Source organism: Telmatherina bonti, assembly GCF_933228915.1.
Source record: "Telmatherina bonti genome assembly, chromosome: 2".
Classification (NCBI taxonomy): Eukaryota; Metazoa; Chordata; class Actinopteri; order Atheriniformes; family Telmatherinidae; genus Telmatherina; species Telmatherina bonti.
Window position 1 is genome coordinate 18,640,872 of NC_136620.1, and position 18,136 is coordinate 18,659,007.

At 37.8% G+C, this 18,136-nt stretch overlaps 1 protein-coding gene across 1 annotated transcript in view; it reads left to right on the forward strand.

The window, feature by feature from the left end:
* LOC306768341 (solute carrier family 23 member 2) overlaps window positions 1-18,136 on the forward strand; it is a gene marked incomplete at both ends in the record, with an annotated part of 70,041 nt that overhangs the window by 20,536 nt on the left and 31,369 nt on the right. The window contains 3 exons of the mRNA XM_079256652.1: window positions 10,415-10,572; window positions 12,229-12,412; window positions 15,393-15,574. Coding sequence (XP_079112778.1) covers window positions 10,415-10,572; window positions 12,229-12,412; window positions 15,393-15,574 — 524 coding nt within the window. The remainder of the gene's footprint in view (window positions 1-10,414; window positions 10,573-12,228; window positions 12,413-15,392; window positions 15,575-18,136) is intronic.

Genomic DNA, 18,136 nt, shown 5'->3' on the forward strand with positions numbered 1-18,136 from the left:
ATTTATGATCTACTTATAAAATCTGGAGCCTTGCTTCATCCACTGAGTACAAGCATCATATGGAGCCATATGCAGGACACCACACACTGTACCATACAATCTATCCTGATAGCAAAATGTGTTTGGCTCAAATGCAGTCATGGCCTATAGCATTGGTCAAATGTGAGTGTAGCTCTGAATACTCAAGCGCATGACCACCATATCTGACCCACAAGAAAACTGCCATAAGGAAGGCTTCCTGTATTAGGGCTACTTCTTGTCCACAGAATAATTGCCATAATCCATAATCCACACATGGCTCACAGGAGACTTGCCATAATCTAAACCAAAATGGCTCATACAACATTCACCAGTACCATAACTGAGTTATAAGTGCCAAGCTTTAATTGATTAGCTCATTGTTTCAGCTACTGAACAACAACTGCAACAATAACAGTTATTAACGATCTTTATAAAATGCTCTCACGTTTACCATTTTCACAACTAACCAGGTAAATATGCTCCCACAGATCACTTGCAAGTCAACGTCTGCAAGAAATAAATGGATGACCATCCATCACCTTCAGCAGACATTCTGTTTATCCCTAATTTCATTGCCCTTTAGCCTCGTGTGTTAGAACATCACCTGGGAAACTGACTTCACCTGGAGTAAGTTGGGCAGTTCAGTCACGCCACTCTGTTTGATTGCAGACAGGCCGCCAACATGTCTGGAATGCACCGCTGCATCTGTTTTTGAGGGCCTTAAGATTAGATTTATAGTTATTGCTTTGTGACTCAATCTTTCATGACAATCTTGTGAGAGGTGTTTGGACATACAAGTAATTTGTTTTTATAAGGATAATTCAAAGACTTAAAAGTTAGGGAGGCAGATAAAGAGCAAGGCTCTATACTGGGGTAATAACCTCTAAAGTGTCACGAATCGGCGATTAAGACACTTTCACAGTGAGACATTCTCAGATTTCTTCTGCCTTCTGTTCTTGTTGGTCCAGTCAAACCAAACCAAAGTGAAAACAGCGATGGAGGAAATATTCAGATAATTTTTAATGGCACATATTTTTGAAGGCACACATTGAAAGTGTGCAGGTAAATGCCTTCAAGAAATGAAATTGGATTTAGAAATGTAAAACTGCCATATTTAACACTTAAAACTGGACGCAAGACTATGGCCAAGTCATTGCAGTTTTTTTGCCTACAATTGTGGACATTATTTTTTTGTTAGAAGCTCTAGTGGCAAAATTATCCCTGTCTCTCAATACTGAAGAACACTTTAAAAAATCCCTGAATTCAAATGGCAATCCAGATTTCTTATTTTCATATCCCATTTCTGGGATTTCCATTACATTTAAAGTGCTCCTGACACAAATTAAAATTTTTTGGAATGTTTTATAAACCAATAAGTCCTTCTGAATGATAAATGACAGTGGTTCCTATGTTCTTTGAGGACCCCCTTTATGTACCTACAAAAGTCATATGCCAATTGCCCAACCCCACACTAAAATCGTGCTTGGTTTTATGCTTTCAAAGTCCAATTTGCTCCATAAATATAATGTTCTGGCTGAGTCCTTCATTTAGATAAATCCAAAGTTAAATTTACAACTTACTTTTATTTGTTAAAATAGTGACATTGTGTGTGGCAAGACATAGGGGTATATGTAAATACAAGAGTTCACTGACAATGTCACTCTAGGACTTTAACCCAGAGATTAACATTAGCTACCCCAACTCAAGACGTTCAGGTTTGTTATACTAAAAGAGGCATGAGACAAGTGTCTGATTACTATTTGAAACACACAACACAAACACTTGTGATAATCATGCAAAACAGGGAGTGGGTAATCTCACAAAAAGAAGTCCAACACCGAGGGAGCACCACTGCCGTGACCGGCTCCCTGACCACAGTCCCAGGAAAAAATAAAAAAATAAAAAATAAATAAATAAATAAATAGAAAAAATAAATAAATAAAAAAAATAAAATAAAATTTAAAAAAATAAATAAAAATTAAAAAAAAAATAAAATAAAATAAAAAAAAAAAAAAAAAAAAATATATATATATATATATATATATATATATATATATATATATATATATATATATGTACAATGTTAAAACATTTAAAAACAAAAATACAGTTGTTAAAAAAGAGAGAACAGCACAAATGTACTAAACTGTCTTAGTTTAAATGCGAGGCTCTGGAAGGCTAAGGCGTCACATCCAATATACAATCTTTGCAGCTTTACGGTAAAAATGAAAACGCTGCAGCGGTGAGGGCGAAGCAGCGAGCATTCCAGCGCGGTGGAGCAGGTAATGTACCTGTAGAACAAACAATATAAAGCAGAGTAATCCTTAAAAATCAAGCAAAGAAAAGCAATGCAACACCAATCGATGGGGTGATCAACAGAGCAGCAGTTAGCCGTAGCACTTCCAGTGCATGCTGCAGCAGCATGAATCGACTGCCTGCAGGACCACTGTGCTGATAAAAGGTCTTTGATTTCCCCCTAGAAACAGAACAGTTATGTAAGTGTTCCATACAAGCCCACAACATAGGATTTACATACCAGAATGGCAGCATTAACCTCACAGAGGACTCGTAAGCAGAAGGCAATGCAACTTGCAGCGCAACCTATAAAAAACATTGTCAAATATGTCATTGAGTGTACATTATTGCAGAAGATGATCCTTCTTTCAATGGTATGCATGCTATGCTATGATGCATAATAGCTTTAAAGTATTGCTTTTCACAGATTGCAGAGTTTGCAGTGTGGTGGTACCAATGGTGAAAGACCAATGGTCTTCATTGGAACGTCTAGTCAACATGTAAAATCTAAAGCAACTTATCAGCCGGTATCTTTCCTCTCTCAAAACTCCACATGCAATAAGCTTGTCAGATGCTGTCAAAGTTTTCCTCTTCTGTGGGCTTACCTAACAAAGTTTAATTAGGCTCCACCTCTCTCCCAGTTACTGCACTCTGCATGCTGTGTTCACATGCAGGGCAGATGTCTGACAACAGAGTACTGTTGCTGCACTTATGAGGCAGCACTGCAGGTTCACTTAACAATTTTTGACATTATCCATATAAAATTATGTAATTCTCAGCATTTTAAAGGCATGGTGCTAACATAAAGCTTTGACGGCATGCCTCGTCATTAACAACAGAAGTTATTGCTGGAGTTTGTTCAGGCAGAGATCACTTTTGAAGGAAACCACCAACTGCTAATAATGGACTAATAATTTTAGTAGTTATTCGCTCCATTTATCAGTAAAATATTTCCTAAAAATGTGTATCATGCAGGAAATGAATGTGCAGTCATATGGCTGCACAATTGTGCTTTGTAGCACACCACAAACAAGGCTGCTGTCTCAGTATCTTACCGTTACTATTTAACTTGCTTAGAAACCCAGAAATATGTCTAAAATGGGGAGAACCTGTTGTTCAAGGGAAAAAAAGAAGTCACGTAAACTTCCTTGGAAGATTTTTTTCCCCAGTATTATAGCTCAGCAGACACAACAACCACTTGAACTCTTCTTTTGAAACCCACTGGAGAGTGGAATGAATCTGGAAAAGAAACCAAGCTAAAGTTTGTATTAGAAACCTTAACCTAAACACATCAGCATCAACACAATTGTTGTACAGCATATGTGCTATCATGTGAATGAATAGCATAATGAGGCTAAATATTAAAACCAGTAAGAGCAATGTTGGTGAGATATAGAAAGACTTTTTTTTTTAATCCAAGAGCCATCATGTCATAGCGTGAGGAGGAACACAAAATATCAATAATTCCCACGCAGCAGGCTGGTCTGGGCCAGATCTGGCATTAAGCTGGAACTGCTGCCAGTGTACTGACATGGCAACTGCTGTATCAACAGGATGCTGGCTAGGTGTGGCAAATTTGGTAATGTTTTTATGGAGGCATGGCAAAAGTTGTCGGACTGCAGTTGCTCTGATTTATCCAATATCTGTCCCATATGAACAGGCATCATTTATATTTCTTTTATTTATTAATTGATTTTCAGCTATTTTAGTTTCATACTTATTGTTATGGGGCTACAAAGTGGTGTGGTTATGAGTACTGTTGCCTCACTACAAGACCTTTCTTGGTTCAAATCTCTGCAGGAAATTGCATTCCTTTCTGCACATGTAACTCCACGTACTCTGGTTTCCTCCCAAATTCCAAACATTTTCTTTAGGTTAGAAGGTCTTCCAAAATTCCCTCTAGGAGTATAAGTAATTATTTGTTTGTCTGTGTTGGCCTTGTGATACATTGCGATCCTGCACTGGAATAAGCAGATATTGACAATAAGTGGGTGTAATGTTATTAAGAAAATGTTTAATCTGATCTTAATACGGCACATATCATTATTACTTGGCTTAATTAAGATATAGACAGCTTGTACCACCGCTGAGACTGTTCCGGGAGTGCACAGGACTGCTAGTTCTCCAACTGGCCTTGTGCTGGGCCATGTGTGGGCCACCTCTGGCAAATCAGATGTGGGCAACCAAAGGGTTGTCATTTTTGCAGTATGTGGTTTGAGTGTAAGTACACAGAGCGAGCCAGAACTAAACCAGAGCAATTGTGGTATCTGGGATGTAACCAAGACATGAGGAATGTTCATACGATGAAAGAACATTTGGAAATTATAAAGCACAAGTGATGACACCAGAGACTGCACAAGTAAATAGATATATGGTTAGGAAAAATGACAAATGACCACAATAAGAATAATTACTTTTCAATAAAGTTAGGCTGTACCTCAGAAATTAGTCAGTCAAAAGGTTGCAGATTAGATTCCCAACTTGCTTAGTTCACACACCAAAGTGGTACTGGGGAAGATACTAGCAAGCAAGCCCACACTGCATACAAAGGTTCCTCACATGTAAACTTATTTGGATATGAACATCTGTCTGATGAATAATGTGCTTAATGATAATTCTAAAGTTAAAGGAAGAAACATATCAGAAGAGATAACAGCTGAATCAAACACTTAAGTAATGGTCTTCAAAAGCAGAGATGGAGACTATGAAAGAAATTGAGGATTACAAATATTAAAAGGGTGGAAGAGAGGCATATTTTAGAGGCATTATAAGAAAAGACCCCCATGCAGTCCAGGGGTGGGCCCTTAAGGTTGTAGATGTGTTTCTGCTCTAATACAACAGATTCAAAATAAATGAATCCATAGCTCGTTGTCAGGTTCTTCACAATGACCCATTAATTTGAATCAGGTTTGTTAAAGTAGGGAACTACTGAAACCTGAAGGATAGTGAACTTCCAGAGCCTAAGTTGCCCATCTCTGATCTATTAGCTAGTGTTGGATAAGGAGATATAGAAGTTAACAGAAACTTCTGATGAGGCCCTTGAGGTACTAGGAAGAGTTGGTGATGGGGAGGAGGCAAGTTAAGCAAAAGTCATGCTTGTGCGAAGAATGACGGAAGAGTTAGAGAGAAGAATGCAGAAGGCAAGGAACTTATAAGTGTTTTATGATACAAGCAGGTTATTTTTTGAATATGTGTCTGAAATGTTTAAGAGTGCGGGCCTCAGTGGTATTTTAACTAAGGTACATCTTCATTGGCTTCAGTTTCAGCCTGTGGAAATGGATACTTGCACTATATTATCAAAATTGTTGGCATCATGGAGCCATCTTACTTTGTTGAGAAGTGCCACATGGGGCAGAAAATGTCTTGCTTTGTGGTTTTGTTTCTGCAATGGGTGGTCCGCTGCATTTGTACATCAGGCTTTGCCACAGTGGTCCTGTTCATGTGTTTCCACTCAGCATTATAGACTTATCGGGACTTATTAGATATGTCGGGTTGAAACCACATAAACAAATCTTGCGCATCTGCAATAAAAGTTTTAGAAGCAGCTAACCAGTTTTTCAAAGTCAAATTCTTACTGTTAATGTTCATGCAAAATTACAGTGGTTGAACAACCCAGACTCTCTGTTGTTTTTGTGGGGCCCACTGCTTTCACATTAGAGGTCTATGCTGCTGCCATATGAGGCAACTGACTTTTATGGAAAAATGCTCAGTCAAGTTCTTGTATTGTCAGTTCACCATCTGCCCAAGTCCATATAGAAAATGGAAATGGCTGTTCTCTAAAGGTGCTGCCAAATAAACATGTACACAATAACTTAACAGGAAAAGGCGAGCTAAAAAAAAAAAGGAAATAAAATGAAGAATAAATAGAATACATGATGATTAAAGAGCAGAGGAAACACAACATACTGTTACGTGTGTAGTGCAGGGGTGGGCAACTCTGGTCCTCGAGGGCCAAAGTCCTGCAAGTGTTTGGAGTTTCCCTGCTGCAACACACTTGACACACATAAGACTGAGTCGGAGAAATTCTTCCTGCATTTTCTCAGCCGTGAAGAAGCTTACAAAACATAAGAAATTAACAACTTTAATCTGGCCCGAACCTTTTAATTGGTCAGAGTTTTACAGATTTACAGTAAACTGAGGGTTCTAACTATATTTCTTATTGTTCGTGATTACAAAATGTACAGACTACTATCAGGATGAGGAACCACTTCACACAGAGTAAAAAAAAAAAAAAAAAATGAGCAAGATTACCTACCCCAGCTTTAAAATCTGCCCTAGGCTGCTAATTAGTCATTATGTTTTGAGTTATGTGTCGTGCAGCAGGGACACTCCAAACAATTGCAGGATTGCAGCCCTAGAGGAACGGAGTTAGTCTAGTGCAAAGACCAGGTGCACCACTAAATTCAGAATACTGATTGCTGATGGTTTAATGTAATTTGTGTGGTTGGAAGTGGAGAGTCCAGAGTGTAAGCCTGATCCATGAAGCCATCTTTCATTCTGCTGGTTCTGGACTGGAATCTTCACAGAATCTCCGGTCTAAAGGCAAGAGGTTAAAGGAGCTGTGACATGGGTGGGTGTAACTGCCAACAATCCAGAGTGGCTTGTGGGTAAGGTGTCACAGAAATCTTAAAGAGTGGGCAGAGATGCACTGACAGTCCTCTCAGCTGCTCTCACAATGTGCTGCAGTGTCGAACGGTGGAATGTTGTTATGTGCTGCACCTCATGGTAGTGCAGAACTTCAGGATGCTCCCAGTAATGCCACTTTAGAAGGTTCTCATGATCTGGACCGGTGCTCTGGATCTTCTCAACTTGACAAAGATGAGAAGAACTGTCTTCAGAGACTTTATTAAATGTCTCTACAAGAAACTGAAGAGATGTTTATCATCCACCTGAGGATACTGTGTTCTTTCTGCAGCCATTTGGGTCAGATTACTTTGCAGCTGTAACAACTTAATTTCCACATCACAAAGATGGCCTTACAGTAGACTTTTTATTTTTTACAGTGCACTTTATAGCACATTTTTATTTTTGTCATCCCACTGTGTCTAATTGAACATGCTTCGAAAAAACCAGTATCAACACTTGAAGGAGTAGTATGTTCAGAATTCAGGTACTGAGCATACGTTGTTTAAAATCATCAAGTTCTATAAATGTATTCCCGTAAACTTTGTTTTAAGTATTTCACATATAAACACTTGAATGGGACTATTTCCCTTTCTCTGGACTTTTACAGATAAAAAGAAAGACAATTCTGTATTTGTAATTAGGACTTTTAAAATATCTTAAATCCATGAAACTGGAAGTACTATTGTCATGAGGTAAGGTTTCCTAAGATCGCTGCAGATTTTAAATCTAACCAGCATCTGTCATATTAGCAAGCAAGAACCAAAGAATTCAGCATCGGTGCTGAAAAGAAGAAAAGATCCAGAAACTTTGAAATGAAAACCAGATAGATGTCAGCAATGAACATATGAAGGTCTGTTAACACAGGGTTGCATTTTTCACAGGGGTTGGGTGGGAGTGTGGGGAGGTGTGGGGGGTGTCGATGGGGGAATGGTGGAGAGTGAGAGCTGGGGGGTACAAGGGGCATAAAAAAAAGAAAAGAAAAGAGGAGGAGTCAACCAAAGGGATGAGCTGTAATTCCCAGATGGGTTAACAAAGTCCAAGGACCACATTTCCATGTTATCTGGATCACATCAGAGTCAGAACAAAAGCCTGGAAACTTGAACTTAATACATATTTATTATACTAAATCACATCCCGAAATAGCATGTGATAATTCCAGAGGAAATCCAGTCCATTCTTCAGCCACCTCATCTGAATGTTGACAGGAATGTTATATGGGGATTATCAGCTTGTCTCATCCATAGATTTGATGGCATTTTCGAACCTGATTCTTCTGTGGGCTCTACAGTTACCTTCAGCATCCCACTATGCATTAGCTTAAGCTTTAGTCAGCTATTAACAAAATGGACAAGCTAAACTTTGAAAAAGAGTTCACCTTATTTTCTTATCTCAACAGTTTTGATTTATTTCCAGGAACCACATGCTTTGCACATGCTTCTGTTTAAGGATAATGCTCATAGTTTTGTAATTGACAGAATCAAATAATGTCTCTTATAATAGAGCTTGGTAATCTAATAAAGTAACTAGGCAGTACTTTTAGTAACTTCTTTCATGTGTCTGGGTAATTTAGAAAGAGGAATTGGAGACTTTGTCTGTTGTTTATGTAAAAATCTCAGTGGATTTTTGTCTTCTTCTCATGCTAGGTAACTCTTTATACTTAATGTTTTTTGGGTTTTTTTCATTAAAACTGCAGTCTACACTGTATTTGCAGTGAAGACTTTTAAACTCAGTAAAATAAGCTAGAGGCTTTGTGCTGTACTTCCACAGTGAACTGAAACATCTCCTGCATGAAGGTCCCCTTTCCTGTACTTTCAAGCTAACACAATAGAGATTGCACCGCTAAAAAAGGAAACTTGTGTCAGGATGTGAGTCAATCATAGTCTTCCACGAGGAATCCTCCAGTCTGTTTCCTGTGTCAGAAAAGACATCTCCCTTTGACTTGTGGGAGTGGTAGGCTTGAAAGTACCCCCATAAATCTGCTGTGGCCTGTCAACATCTGTCTTTGATTTTTCTTTCCCTTTCTCCAAACTCTTTTGGATCAATGGGAATCTTTACCACTAACACTCTCACCCTTTTCAGCACATATGTCCACACAGGCATGGCAGTAAATCTGAGCCGAAGATCTATAAGATGTAAAAAAAAGTTTCTTGTTTACGCCTATTTTTATCCCAGATAGATTTTTCTGAAACCATGGTTTGTTTACTTTCATACTTTGAGAGACTTGTTGACACTGCAGAGGATAACAGATTTCATTTGTTGGATTGTGACACAATGTTTTCCTGCTGGAGGACTCGTTGGTGTGAGCCAGAAAGTGTGTCTGCATTGCTTTGTATTATATTTCATTTAAAGCATTTACATGCCTCAAATGAAACTGAGAGACTGCAGTGTGGATTCTTTTCATTAGTCAACCTGACATTTTGACCTGCCACGATGAGCATCAGGTAACTTAGCTTCTGATAGACACACACTCAAAAATAGAGGTACCAGCTTGTACCTAAAAAGGTACAAATGCTTGTCGCTGGGGGTGTATTCTTTTGAGAGACATTTCTGTACCCTTCAGTTCTGGTCTATTTTTGTACCTTATCAAGTTATGTTTTTTATATTTTTCACAGCATTAGGCCTGGTCCATGCCACTTAGCAATATTATCTTATCTTTAATCTAGAAATAATCTTCAAAAACTCAAAACACTGACATTGTGGGCTACAGCAAGTGTTGTGCATCTAAACCGGTCTTAACAATACATTTCTTTTGAGGCGACGTTTTAAAAATGAAAAATAAATAATAAAATCATCAAATATCAGTTGTAATATGTGGTGAAGTTGTAGGGGGGTATACTGATTGCTGAAGAAAAGCTGGTAAAAGTCCCAGTATGCACCATACGCTGTAAAAAATAGTCCTGGTACGCAAAAGGATAGAATTTAAAAGTGCCGGTACTGCGTACCGCTGCATAGCGGCCCACTTAAAGCACTGCTGCTAGCAATAGTTTTTGTCACAACAAACATTTTTCAATGCTGTAGGTACCCTTATGGTTAAAATGGTACAAATTTGTACTTCATGTCACTTTGAACCCTTTTTCATACTCTGAAGGTGTGCTTCTGGTCTCTTAAAGACCAGTATTGTACTTTTGAGAGAACATTTCTTTAAAATGTACCTATAGGTACAGAAATGTCCCTATCTTGTACCTCTATTTTTGAGAGTGTACAGAGGACACCGTCTTTCTTTGTTTTGTAATTTCTGCTGTAAATTGAGTTTCACTGAACATTTTGCATCAGGTATTTTTATGTGGCTAATAAGTCTCTATTTGACACTTTCACCTTGTACTTATTGCATCATATAGCTCAAAATAGCAGTTTTAAATCTTGTTAAACAAAATAGTACACAACAAAGAAAGCAGTCAGTGCCATACATATGGTTCAAAGAAAGTGCATTTCAGCCCTTCAAATAATCTCTGATTTTGTCCTCTATCCACAGCATTACATACTTGCGTTTGGTGGCATCATTGCAGTCCCGCTGATTCTTGCCGAGCCTCTCTGCATAGGCGACAACAATGTTGCCAAAAGCCAGCTCATTTCCACCATCTTTTTTGTGTCAGGGCTATGCACACTGCTGCAAACAGCTGTCGGGACCAGGTAAGTCACTTCTGACGCACGAACGAGAGCACCTAACCACATATTATTTACCCACAAGCACTCCCAATAAGACACACATACATACAAAAAGAAAAAATACATGTAAGGAAAAATAATGCATTTGCACGTTCCATCTTGTGGAATGCATTGCTTACTGGACGTGTGGGTGGCTGTGCATATTTGTGATAAGGCTGTTAATCATTTTCTCATGAAGAGCAGGTGCAAACTGAAGGAATGTCTCACATGACAACGTTTCCTGTACGCTCAAGTTTATTAGCATTTTCACCTTTGCCCTGAATAGTTGACACCGCTGATAAAGAGGAAGCATTTGAATTTCAATTTACAGAGGATCATCTGACCGTACATCTCTGTCCTCCTACATGTGCTGCCTTGTTGGGGGTGGAGCTGTCAGCCAGCCTTGGTTCTAGGTTATGAGACTTGTGCCCCCAAGGGTGCACATGACTCATTTTGTATCTTTACTTTTGCTGTGTTAATGATGTAAAATCCTGAAGAATGTGTGATTGTAATGTCTGTGAAAGGATGCATTGATCTTATGCTTCACTTTTTTCACTCCGTGTCTGTGAGGGAAACAGTACAGAGCTCCACATACACATCTGTCTTCACTGTGCAAAGAGCTAAAGAGCTTTTGTTGACTTCTCAACCTACATCTTTCAGCAGAAGCCTAGGAGACCAAACCTGGGATCCAAGCAATCACTTGACATTGAATAATAAGCATGTTAACCCTTTAGACACCAGATTTCTACATTTTTTTAAGACATACTGTAAAAGGAAAAAAAAAAAAAAGTTGAATGTCAACCAAAGTTGATGATTTCTAATTTCTAATTTCAAATTGTAACATAGCACGCTGGTATTCATATTAGTTTCCATAACTGCAGATGGCCACGAGATGGCTTGTGGGTGCAGATGGTTCCTTATCCTGATAGTAGTCTATACATTTTGTAATCACGAACAATAAGAAATATAGTTGGACCCCTCAGTTTAGTGTAAATCTGTTAAAACTCTGACCAATCAAAAGGTTCGGGCCAAATTAAAGTTGTTAATTTCTTATGTTTTGTAAGCTTCTTCACGGCTGAGAAAATGCAGGAAGGATTTCATTTCAAACAACTGCTGAAAATTGAATTAAAATCTGTCCATAACTTTTTGAGTTATCTTGAACAGAAACAGATAAATGCAGGTAAAAACATGACCTCCTTGGAGGAGGTAAGAAGCCTTGGATCACCTAAGGAGCAAAACCAGAATGGGAGGAGCCAAGACAGGGTGTCACTTTCACATCTTGCTTGTTCCCCAACATTACCTACCCCAGCTTTTTTGTTTACTGCACACTTCAAACAGTTGTACACAGTGTTTTGTATGAATCAGACAAATAATTCAAACACATCACATGTGTGTGTGCTACACAGAAAATATTTCTGTCTATAAACACAGTCTAACAGGGACATCTCCCTATCTCCACCAACACTCCTTTTCATTTAGACCCCTTTAATTATTCTTTAGAATTTCTTTTTGTCATTAATAATACTTTCTGAAATATTACCTTCAGTTACTCTCTGTCACTGGGAAATAATGATGAGTCTTGCTTTTGTAACTTGCTTTGTGCTGGTAAGGTCTTACACTTACTGCTTTACTGATTTGCAGGTTACCAATCCTCCAGGGTGGAACCTTCAGTTTTATTACTCCGACTCTTGCCATTCTTGCCCTGCCCAAATGGAAGTGTCCTGACCCAAATGCCCCAGTGATGCTGTCCATGCAGCTACAGAATGGCACCGGCCCACTGCAGGTGGAAAACTCTGATGAGGTCTGGATGTCACGGATACGTGAGGTCAGTTAAATATCAACACGGGCTAGAGGATGACCCATGAACTTGACAATAATTAAAATTACAAATAAAATTCAAATAAAATAAAAGGACAAATATTGATGAAACATTTCACTAACTAAAAAACCACTGTACTGTATTGTATGTTGGAATGTTTACAACTACTTGACTAATTGATTAGTTGAAATGGAAAACAAAGATAACTTTTTATTTTAATAGAACTAAAGTCTCACTGAGCAGAAACACTGTGCTGATTACAGAGCTGTGTGAAAGGCGGATCTGCAAAAATGTTCGGGAATCATCTGCTCAACGGGTCAACTACTGCAGCCTTATATATCTGCTCATATTTTTCCTCCTGTGTCAAGAAACATTATATTTTCAGTCACAGTTGATTTTCAACCGTGGCCTTAACAGGAATCACATTTTTGGGAACCTTTCACAGGGAAATACCGAAGTATGGACGGAGCACTGGTTCTCTGTGTGGGTAATGATTTACCATTTTTGTATGATAGACATCAAGAAAAAATATCTGTTCAGCAAGATTTACTACCATATAGTGTTTATTTACACTGAAGTCTGCTATTTTTGAGCGAATAAAAGCACCAGGCTTTAAATCATAAATCCATCTGTTGCCGTGAATTGATGCAGCTACAAGCAGAGTGAAAGAGTTTTGCTCATATTTGAAGCACCTTTTTTGCCCAACAACCTGGCACGTGGGCCTCTTGCCAAGGATGTCTTTGTTTATATTGCCATAAGAAAAGAAAAGGCGCAAAAAACTGATTCTCATGACATATGTAGCTTTCAAGAATGGGAAAAAAAAGAATATAAAAAAAAATAAAGAAAGGTTTACTTGTATCAAGACTTTCAGACAATTTTTTTATCCATGCATTCTTCCCACATTCCATTCATCTATCCATTCATTCATGGTCATGTTATAATCTGAAACTTTGCAAAGTTGTGAGTTTTACTTTTTTTCTGAGGCAACAACAACAGCAACAAAAAACTAATTTAGCAACAGCAGCCAAATGAAATAATGATTTAGGATATACCATATACTTCATGTAAAATGCATCATGAGGTATATCATATACCTCATCTTTTTTCAAATAAAATACAATCAATTTTACAGTGCACTCTGAAGACAGTTAAGCTCATACTACATGTAAAAGGGAAATAACTACCATTATTGCCCTTTTATGCTATCTGGTGTTTTGATATAGTTATTCAACAAATTTATCAAAAGTACAAGTACAAGTTCAATTTAAAAAAAAAAAAAAAAAGATTAAATGGTAGTAATAAAAGAATACAAGTAACAATAAATAAATTTAAAAAAAGTAATTAAAGGAACAATGTTAGCACATTTTGAACTGGAGAAAAGTGCCACATCTCTACAGAACAATCCGTCTATCCATCTTCTGTTCCCACTTCATCATGATTAAAGTTGGGATAGATTCTGTTCAGGCTGCCATTGATTAAAAAGGTTTTAGTCCATCACAGGGGTCAACGCAGAGAGAAAGATCAACCATACATTCTCAGATTCACTGTTCAATTCATACAAAAGAGCAGTAATGTGAAAATAACAATTACTTTGAATATTTGTTTCATTTACAATGCAGAATTTTATCCAAAGTTTCCAAGATAATAGAGACAAATCTGTGGGTAAAGAACACCGTCATTTATCATTTCTGGATGCTTATGATCTTTAGGTTAAGGAGTGGATCTGCATTTATAAACATGACCATCAGGAAAGGCAATGCATCTGATAAGGAACACTTTCAGAAACACTATTAAGATCCAACCATCTACTAAGAATTCTAAAACCGAAACATATAAAAAACTAAAACTTTTTCTTTCTAATCTGTGTGACAAAAAAGAAAATAAAGATTTTCCTTCCAGAAATCCCCTTCTGTTAACATAAAAGTAAAACTCTATAATGTAAAGATAAACTATAATGTGAGCGTGATCGAGAAATCCTGCCAAGATTATGTAAACTAACTTTGACCAACTAGATGACGTGAAATTTGAATTTTCAAATATTTTCTCAACTGCTTAGTCCAATTCAGGGTTGCAGGATGCTGGAGCCTATCCCGGCAATTATTAGGGGAGAGGCAGGGTACACCCTGGACAGGTCGCCTGTCCATCACAGGGTGAAATTTAAAATTTTCTTTCTCGAAATTGGGGATACTGCATCCTCTCAACTAAAGAGTAAAGGGACCACCCAGTTTGTAATGGATTTTAAAAAGCCTACATCTCTGATTGCATAGTGCTGTATTAGTACTTGTGGAACTTGACACTTGCACATATAGAAAGGTGCTTTAATATGCCATTAAAGTAGAAGCGTCTGGGTGCTGGAATTTTCTTCACCAGATGAAAACATTTGACACATAATGAAAAGCACAATATGACAAAAAGACCCAGGGCTGTTGAGCAGCAGACTCATATAATCATATATCAAACAGGAACTGGACAGAATTTTTCTCCTGAAGTCCAGCAGCTGGTCTCTTCACTTCCCAGATGTTAATGGAATGTCTTTAAAAAAAAAAAAAAAAAAAAAAAAACAAGAATGAAGAGATGCAACGGTAAAAATGAATCTGTCCAAAGTTTTTTTTCTTCTGCCATCAAGTTTAAGATGAGCTCATATTTGTAATTAAAACTAGGAACGTATCATTTCTGTGTCCTGTTTTTCGTGAAATAAAGAGAAACTTTCATGACATTAGCAACTTATTTTTATTTACATTTGAAAAATGGTCCGAACCTTTTTTTTTTTTCAAATGACTTACTCTACTTAGTTCTGCATTTGTCTGAGAAGGAAATCCACGGTCCTTTGCCCAATAGTGCGACTGCTAGTTGTAAAGTGAAATATTTAAGGTGAAACATAAACATTAAAACGGTAGAGAAAATGAGGCATGTGTAACTGTAGACAACTGTAGACATCATTGGGGATTGGGTTTTAATGAAGTGTCTCTTGTTTTGTATTCCGCAGATCCAGGGAGCCATCCTGGTGTCCTCCCTGCTCCAGATTGTCCTGGGCTTTTCAGGACTGGTAGGCCTTGTTCTCAAATTCATCGGGCCTCTGGCTATTGCTCCAACCATCAACCTCATCGGCCTGTCGCTGTTCATTGAGGCTGGAAAGAAATGCGGAGGTCACTGGGGGATAGCTGCTCTGTGAGTGTTTCATTAAGTTGTTCAACCACAAGTCTCCAGAATAGTTCGTTTTTAATTTTAATTTTTATTTAACCTTTATTTTATCACAAAGGTCAATTGAGAGCCAGTTCTCATTAACAATGACGACCTTGGGCAGAGGCAACAGTATGTTCACTCTGACAGAAGTTTACATGCAATGTGCACATTTTGAAAAAGTAAAAAAAACAAAAAAAACAACAACTGTGCAATAAAAACAATGATTCCAAAATCATTGTTTTGGTATTAATTGAGAAGCAATAAATACTGAGAGCAGCTATCACAGACAAGCTTTTAAAACAAGTTTGTAAAAGAAGAAAATGGAATGAATGACTCGCATTGAATTTCTAGTGTAACTGGTCTCAATCATTCTGTTGTTACTTGTTCCAGCGATTAGAAGCTGCAAATTGGCATGAGAAAGGGCAAAAGAATGTATGTTTTATTTATTTTTTTTTTGGAAAGACTAAGTTAGTTTACTTACTGGAGCACAAATTACAATCTCCATTATACATAATGAGGTAAGAATGGGTTTTGGAAAATGAGGTATTATAAATAAATTGACACAAATGAATCTGTATGTGGTTATGGTCATCACGCCAGGTAATAAAGTTAATAAGAGAATGCAGATCATAGAAATGGGTATTAAAAGTAGAACTTGTAAAAGAAGTACGATATATGGTAGATAATATTCAGCTTAAGGAGAAGACTCTTTAAAGCATTTCAAGACATAATGTCCCCAAGGTAAACTGTAGAAAAGATTGACATTTTAACCATTAAGTGAGCTGATGAAAGAAGGTTGTAAAAATAAATGGTCCTAGATTGCTGATGCGCATATCCAAGAATATGGAACTGGCAAGTCAGGTGCCCAGGTTACTTTTAACTGAATCATCCAGAAAGAAGGTTTTCTGAGAGCGCTACATCTGTGCTGGGCGTCTTCTGAAAATCTTACATTTTGTTTCACTTATGCTTAAGAGAAGATGGACTGCCAACTGTTGAAACTATATTGTTCTTTAGACTCCTGAACTAGTCAGAAAACGAAACGATCAGCGTAAAGGAGGGCGCTAAATGGTGGATGATGGGTCAGTGGTGGTGACAGTAAGAAGTTTCAGTTACATTGTTATGACCAGACTTAAGAAAGTGACTGTTCACACAACCTACAATTCTGTCTTTATCTGCAATCAGATATTATACTAAAAGCTCACAAATGTTTACACAGACCAACATAAGGGTTCTGTATATATTACTTAGAACACAGAACACGACTCCCTCAATCCCTGTCTCTCAAATGAATTTTGTTCACCTGTCCATGCATGTTCATGCCTCTAACACTTAGCAGGAAAACCACAGCAGGTCAAACTTTCCTTTTTCTCTTTAAAAAAAAGCTCGTAATTCATAACATATGTTTCTCATGGAGCACGTAAGAGTGATCATATTACAACCATTCTGGCTTCACTCCACTGGGTCCTGTGCATTTTACAGTTCATTTTAAAATGATTTTATTTGGTTTTAAATGCTTAAATAGCCTGCCTCACCTTACCTCACTAAGCGCTTTACTTTTATTCTCCTGATCAGTCTCTCAGCTTGGCTGTGTGATATTTGTCTCACGTTTTTATAGTTTATTTGTCACTGATGTCCAGCATTTTATTTTTGCAATGGTTGTGTGGCTCTGCTCCAGTTTGAAATAAATGGCTGCTTATTCATGCTTTCAACCCCCTGGCCTATAGTGCATCCCAAAAGTGTTCTCCTGGATAATTCTCTTGCAGGAAGTAGCCATTACAGGATAGTAAACTGACATGATGCACATGGTCAGCAGCCCTTCTCAGATAGGCTGTGGTATTCCAGACATGATCTCTTGGCTTTCCAGACATGATCTCTTGGCTTTAAGGGTCTCAAAGTGAGCCAAGATAATGTTCTCTACATTTTTGAAGATCCACCAGTTTGGGCACAAGGCAGGTTTTACTATCAGCAATATTAACAGGTTTCTAACCAGCCTTTTAACAAAATAAGACACTTAAAACATAAAAAAAAAAAAATATTCCTAGAGAAAGAAACCCTTTACACTCCATCTCTCCTGTTAACATGTCAACAAAATCTAATTGTCATGTCACTATTCATCCAATTCAGTTATCATTTGTTTGCCTATTTTCTAAGTAATTTACTCTTCATCGAAGTGGTAATGTCCAGCGTGTAAATCTACCTAATTTACACAACTGCTTTTAGTGTAACTCAATGTTCCAAAAAATCTTTCCTGTTATCATTTACCTTAGTGTCTGTCCTGACCGACCCCATGAAATCTGTCTTCATTTACTGCTGCCATCACTCGATAATGCAGACTAATGTCATTACTTAAAGTAATGCTTGTGGTTTTTAAAAGGTCCAGCACATCCACCTCCTGATGACAGTAATCAGTCACGTCCCTCTTAGCCTCGGTGCCCCACCAGCCTCAGACTCTAAGCATAATATCCCACAGGTGTGCATGCATCTTGTAATTCAACTCCGCTTGCACACAAAGCAGCGACCCGTCTAAAACATCAGACGGGAAAAGAG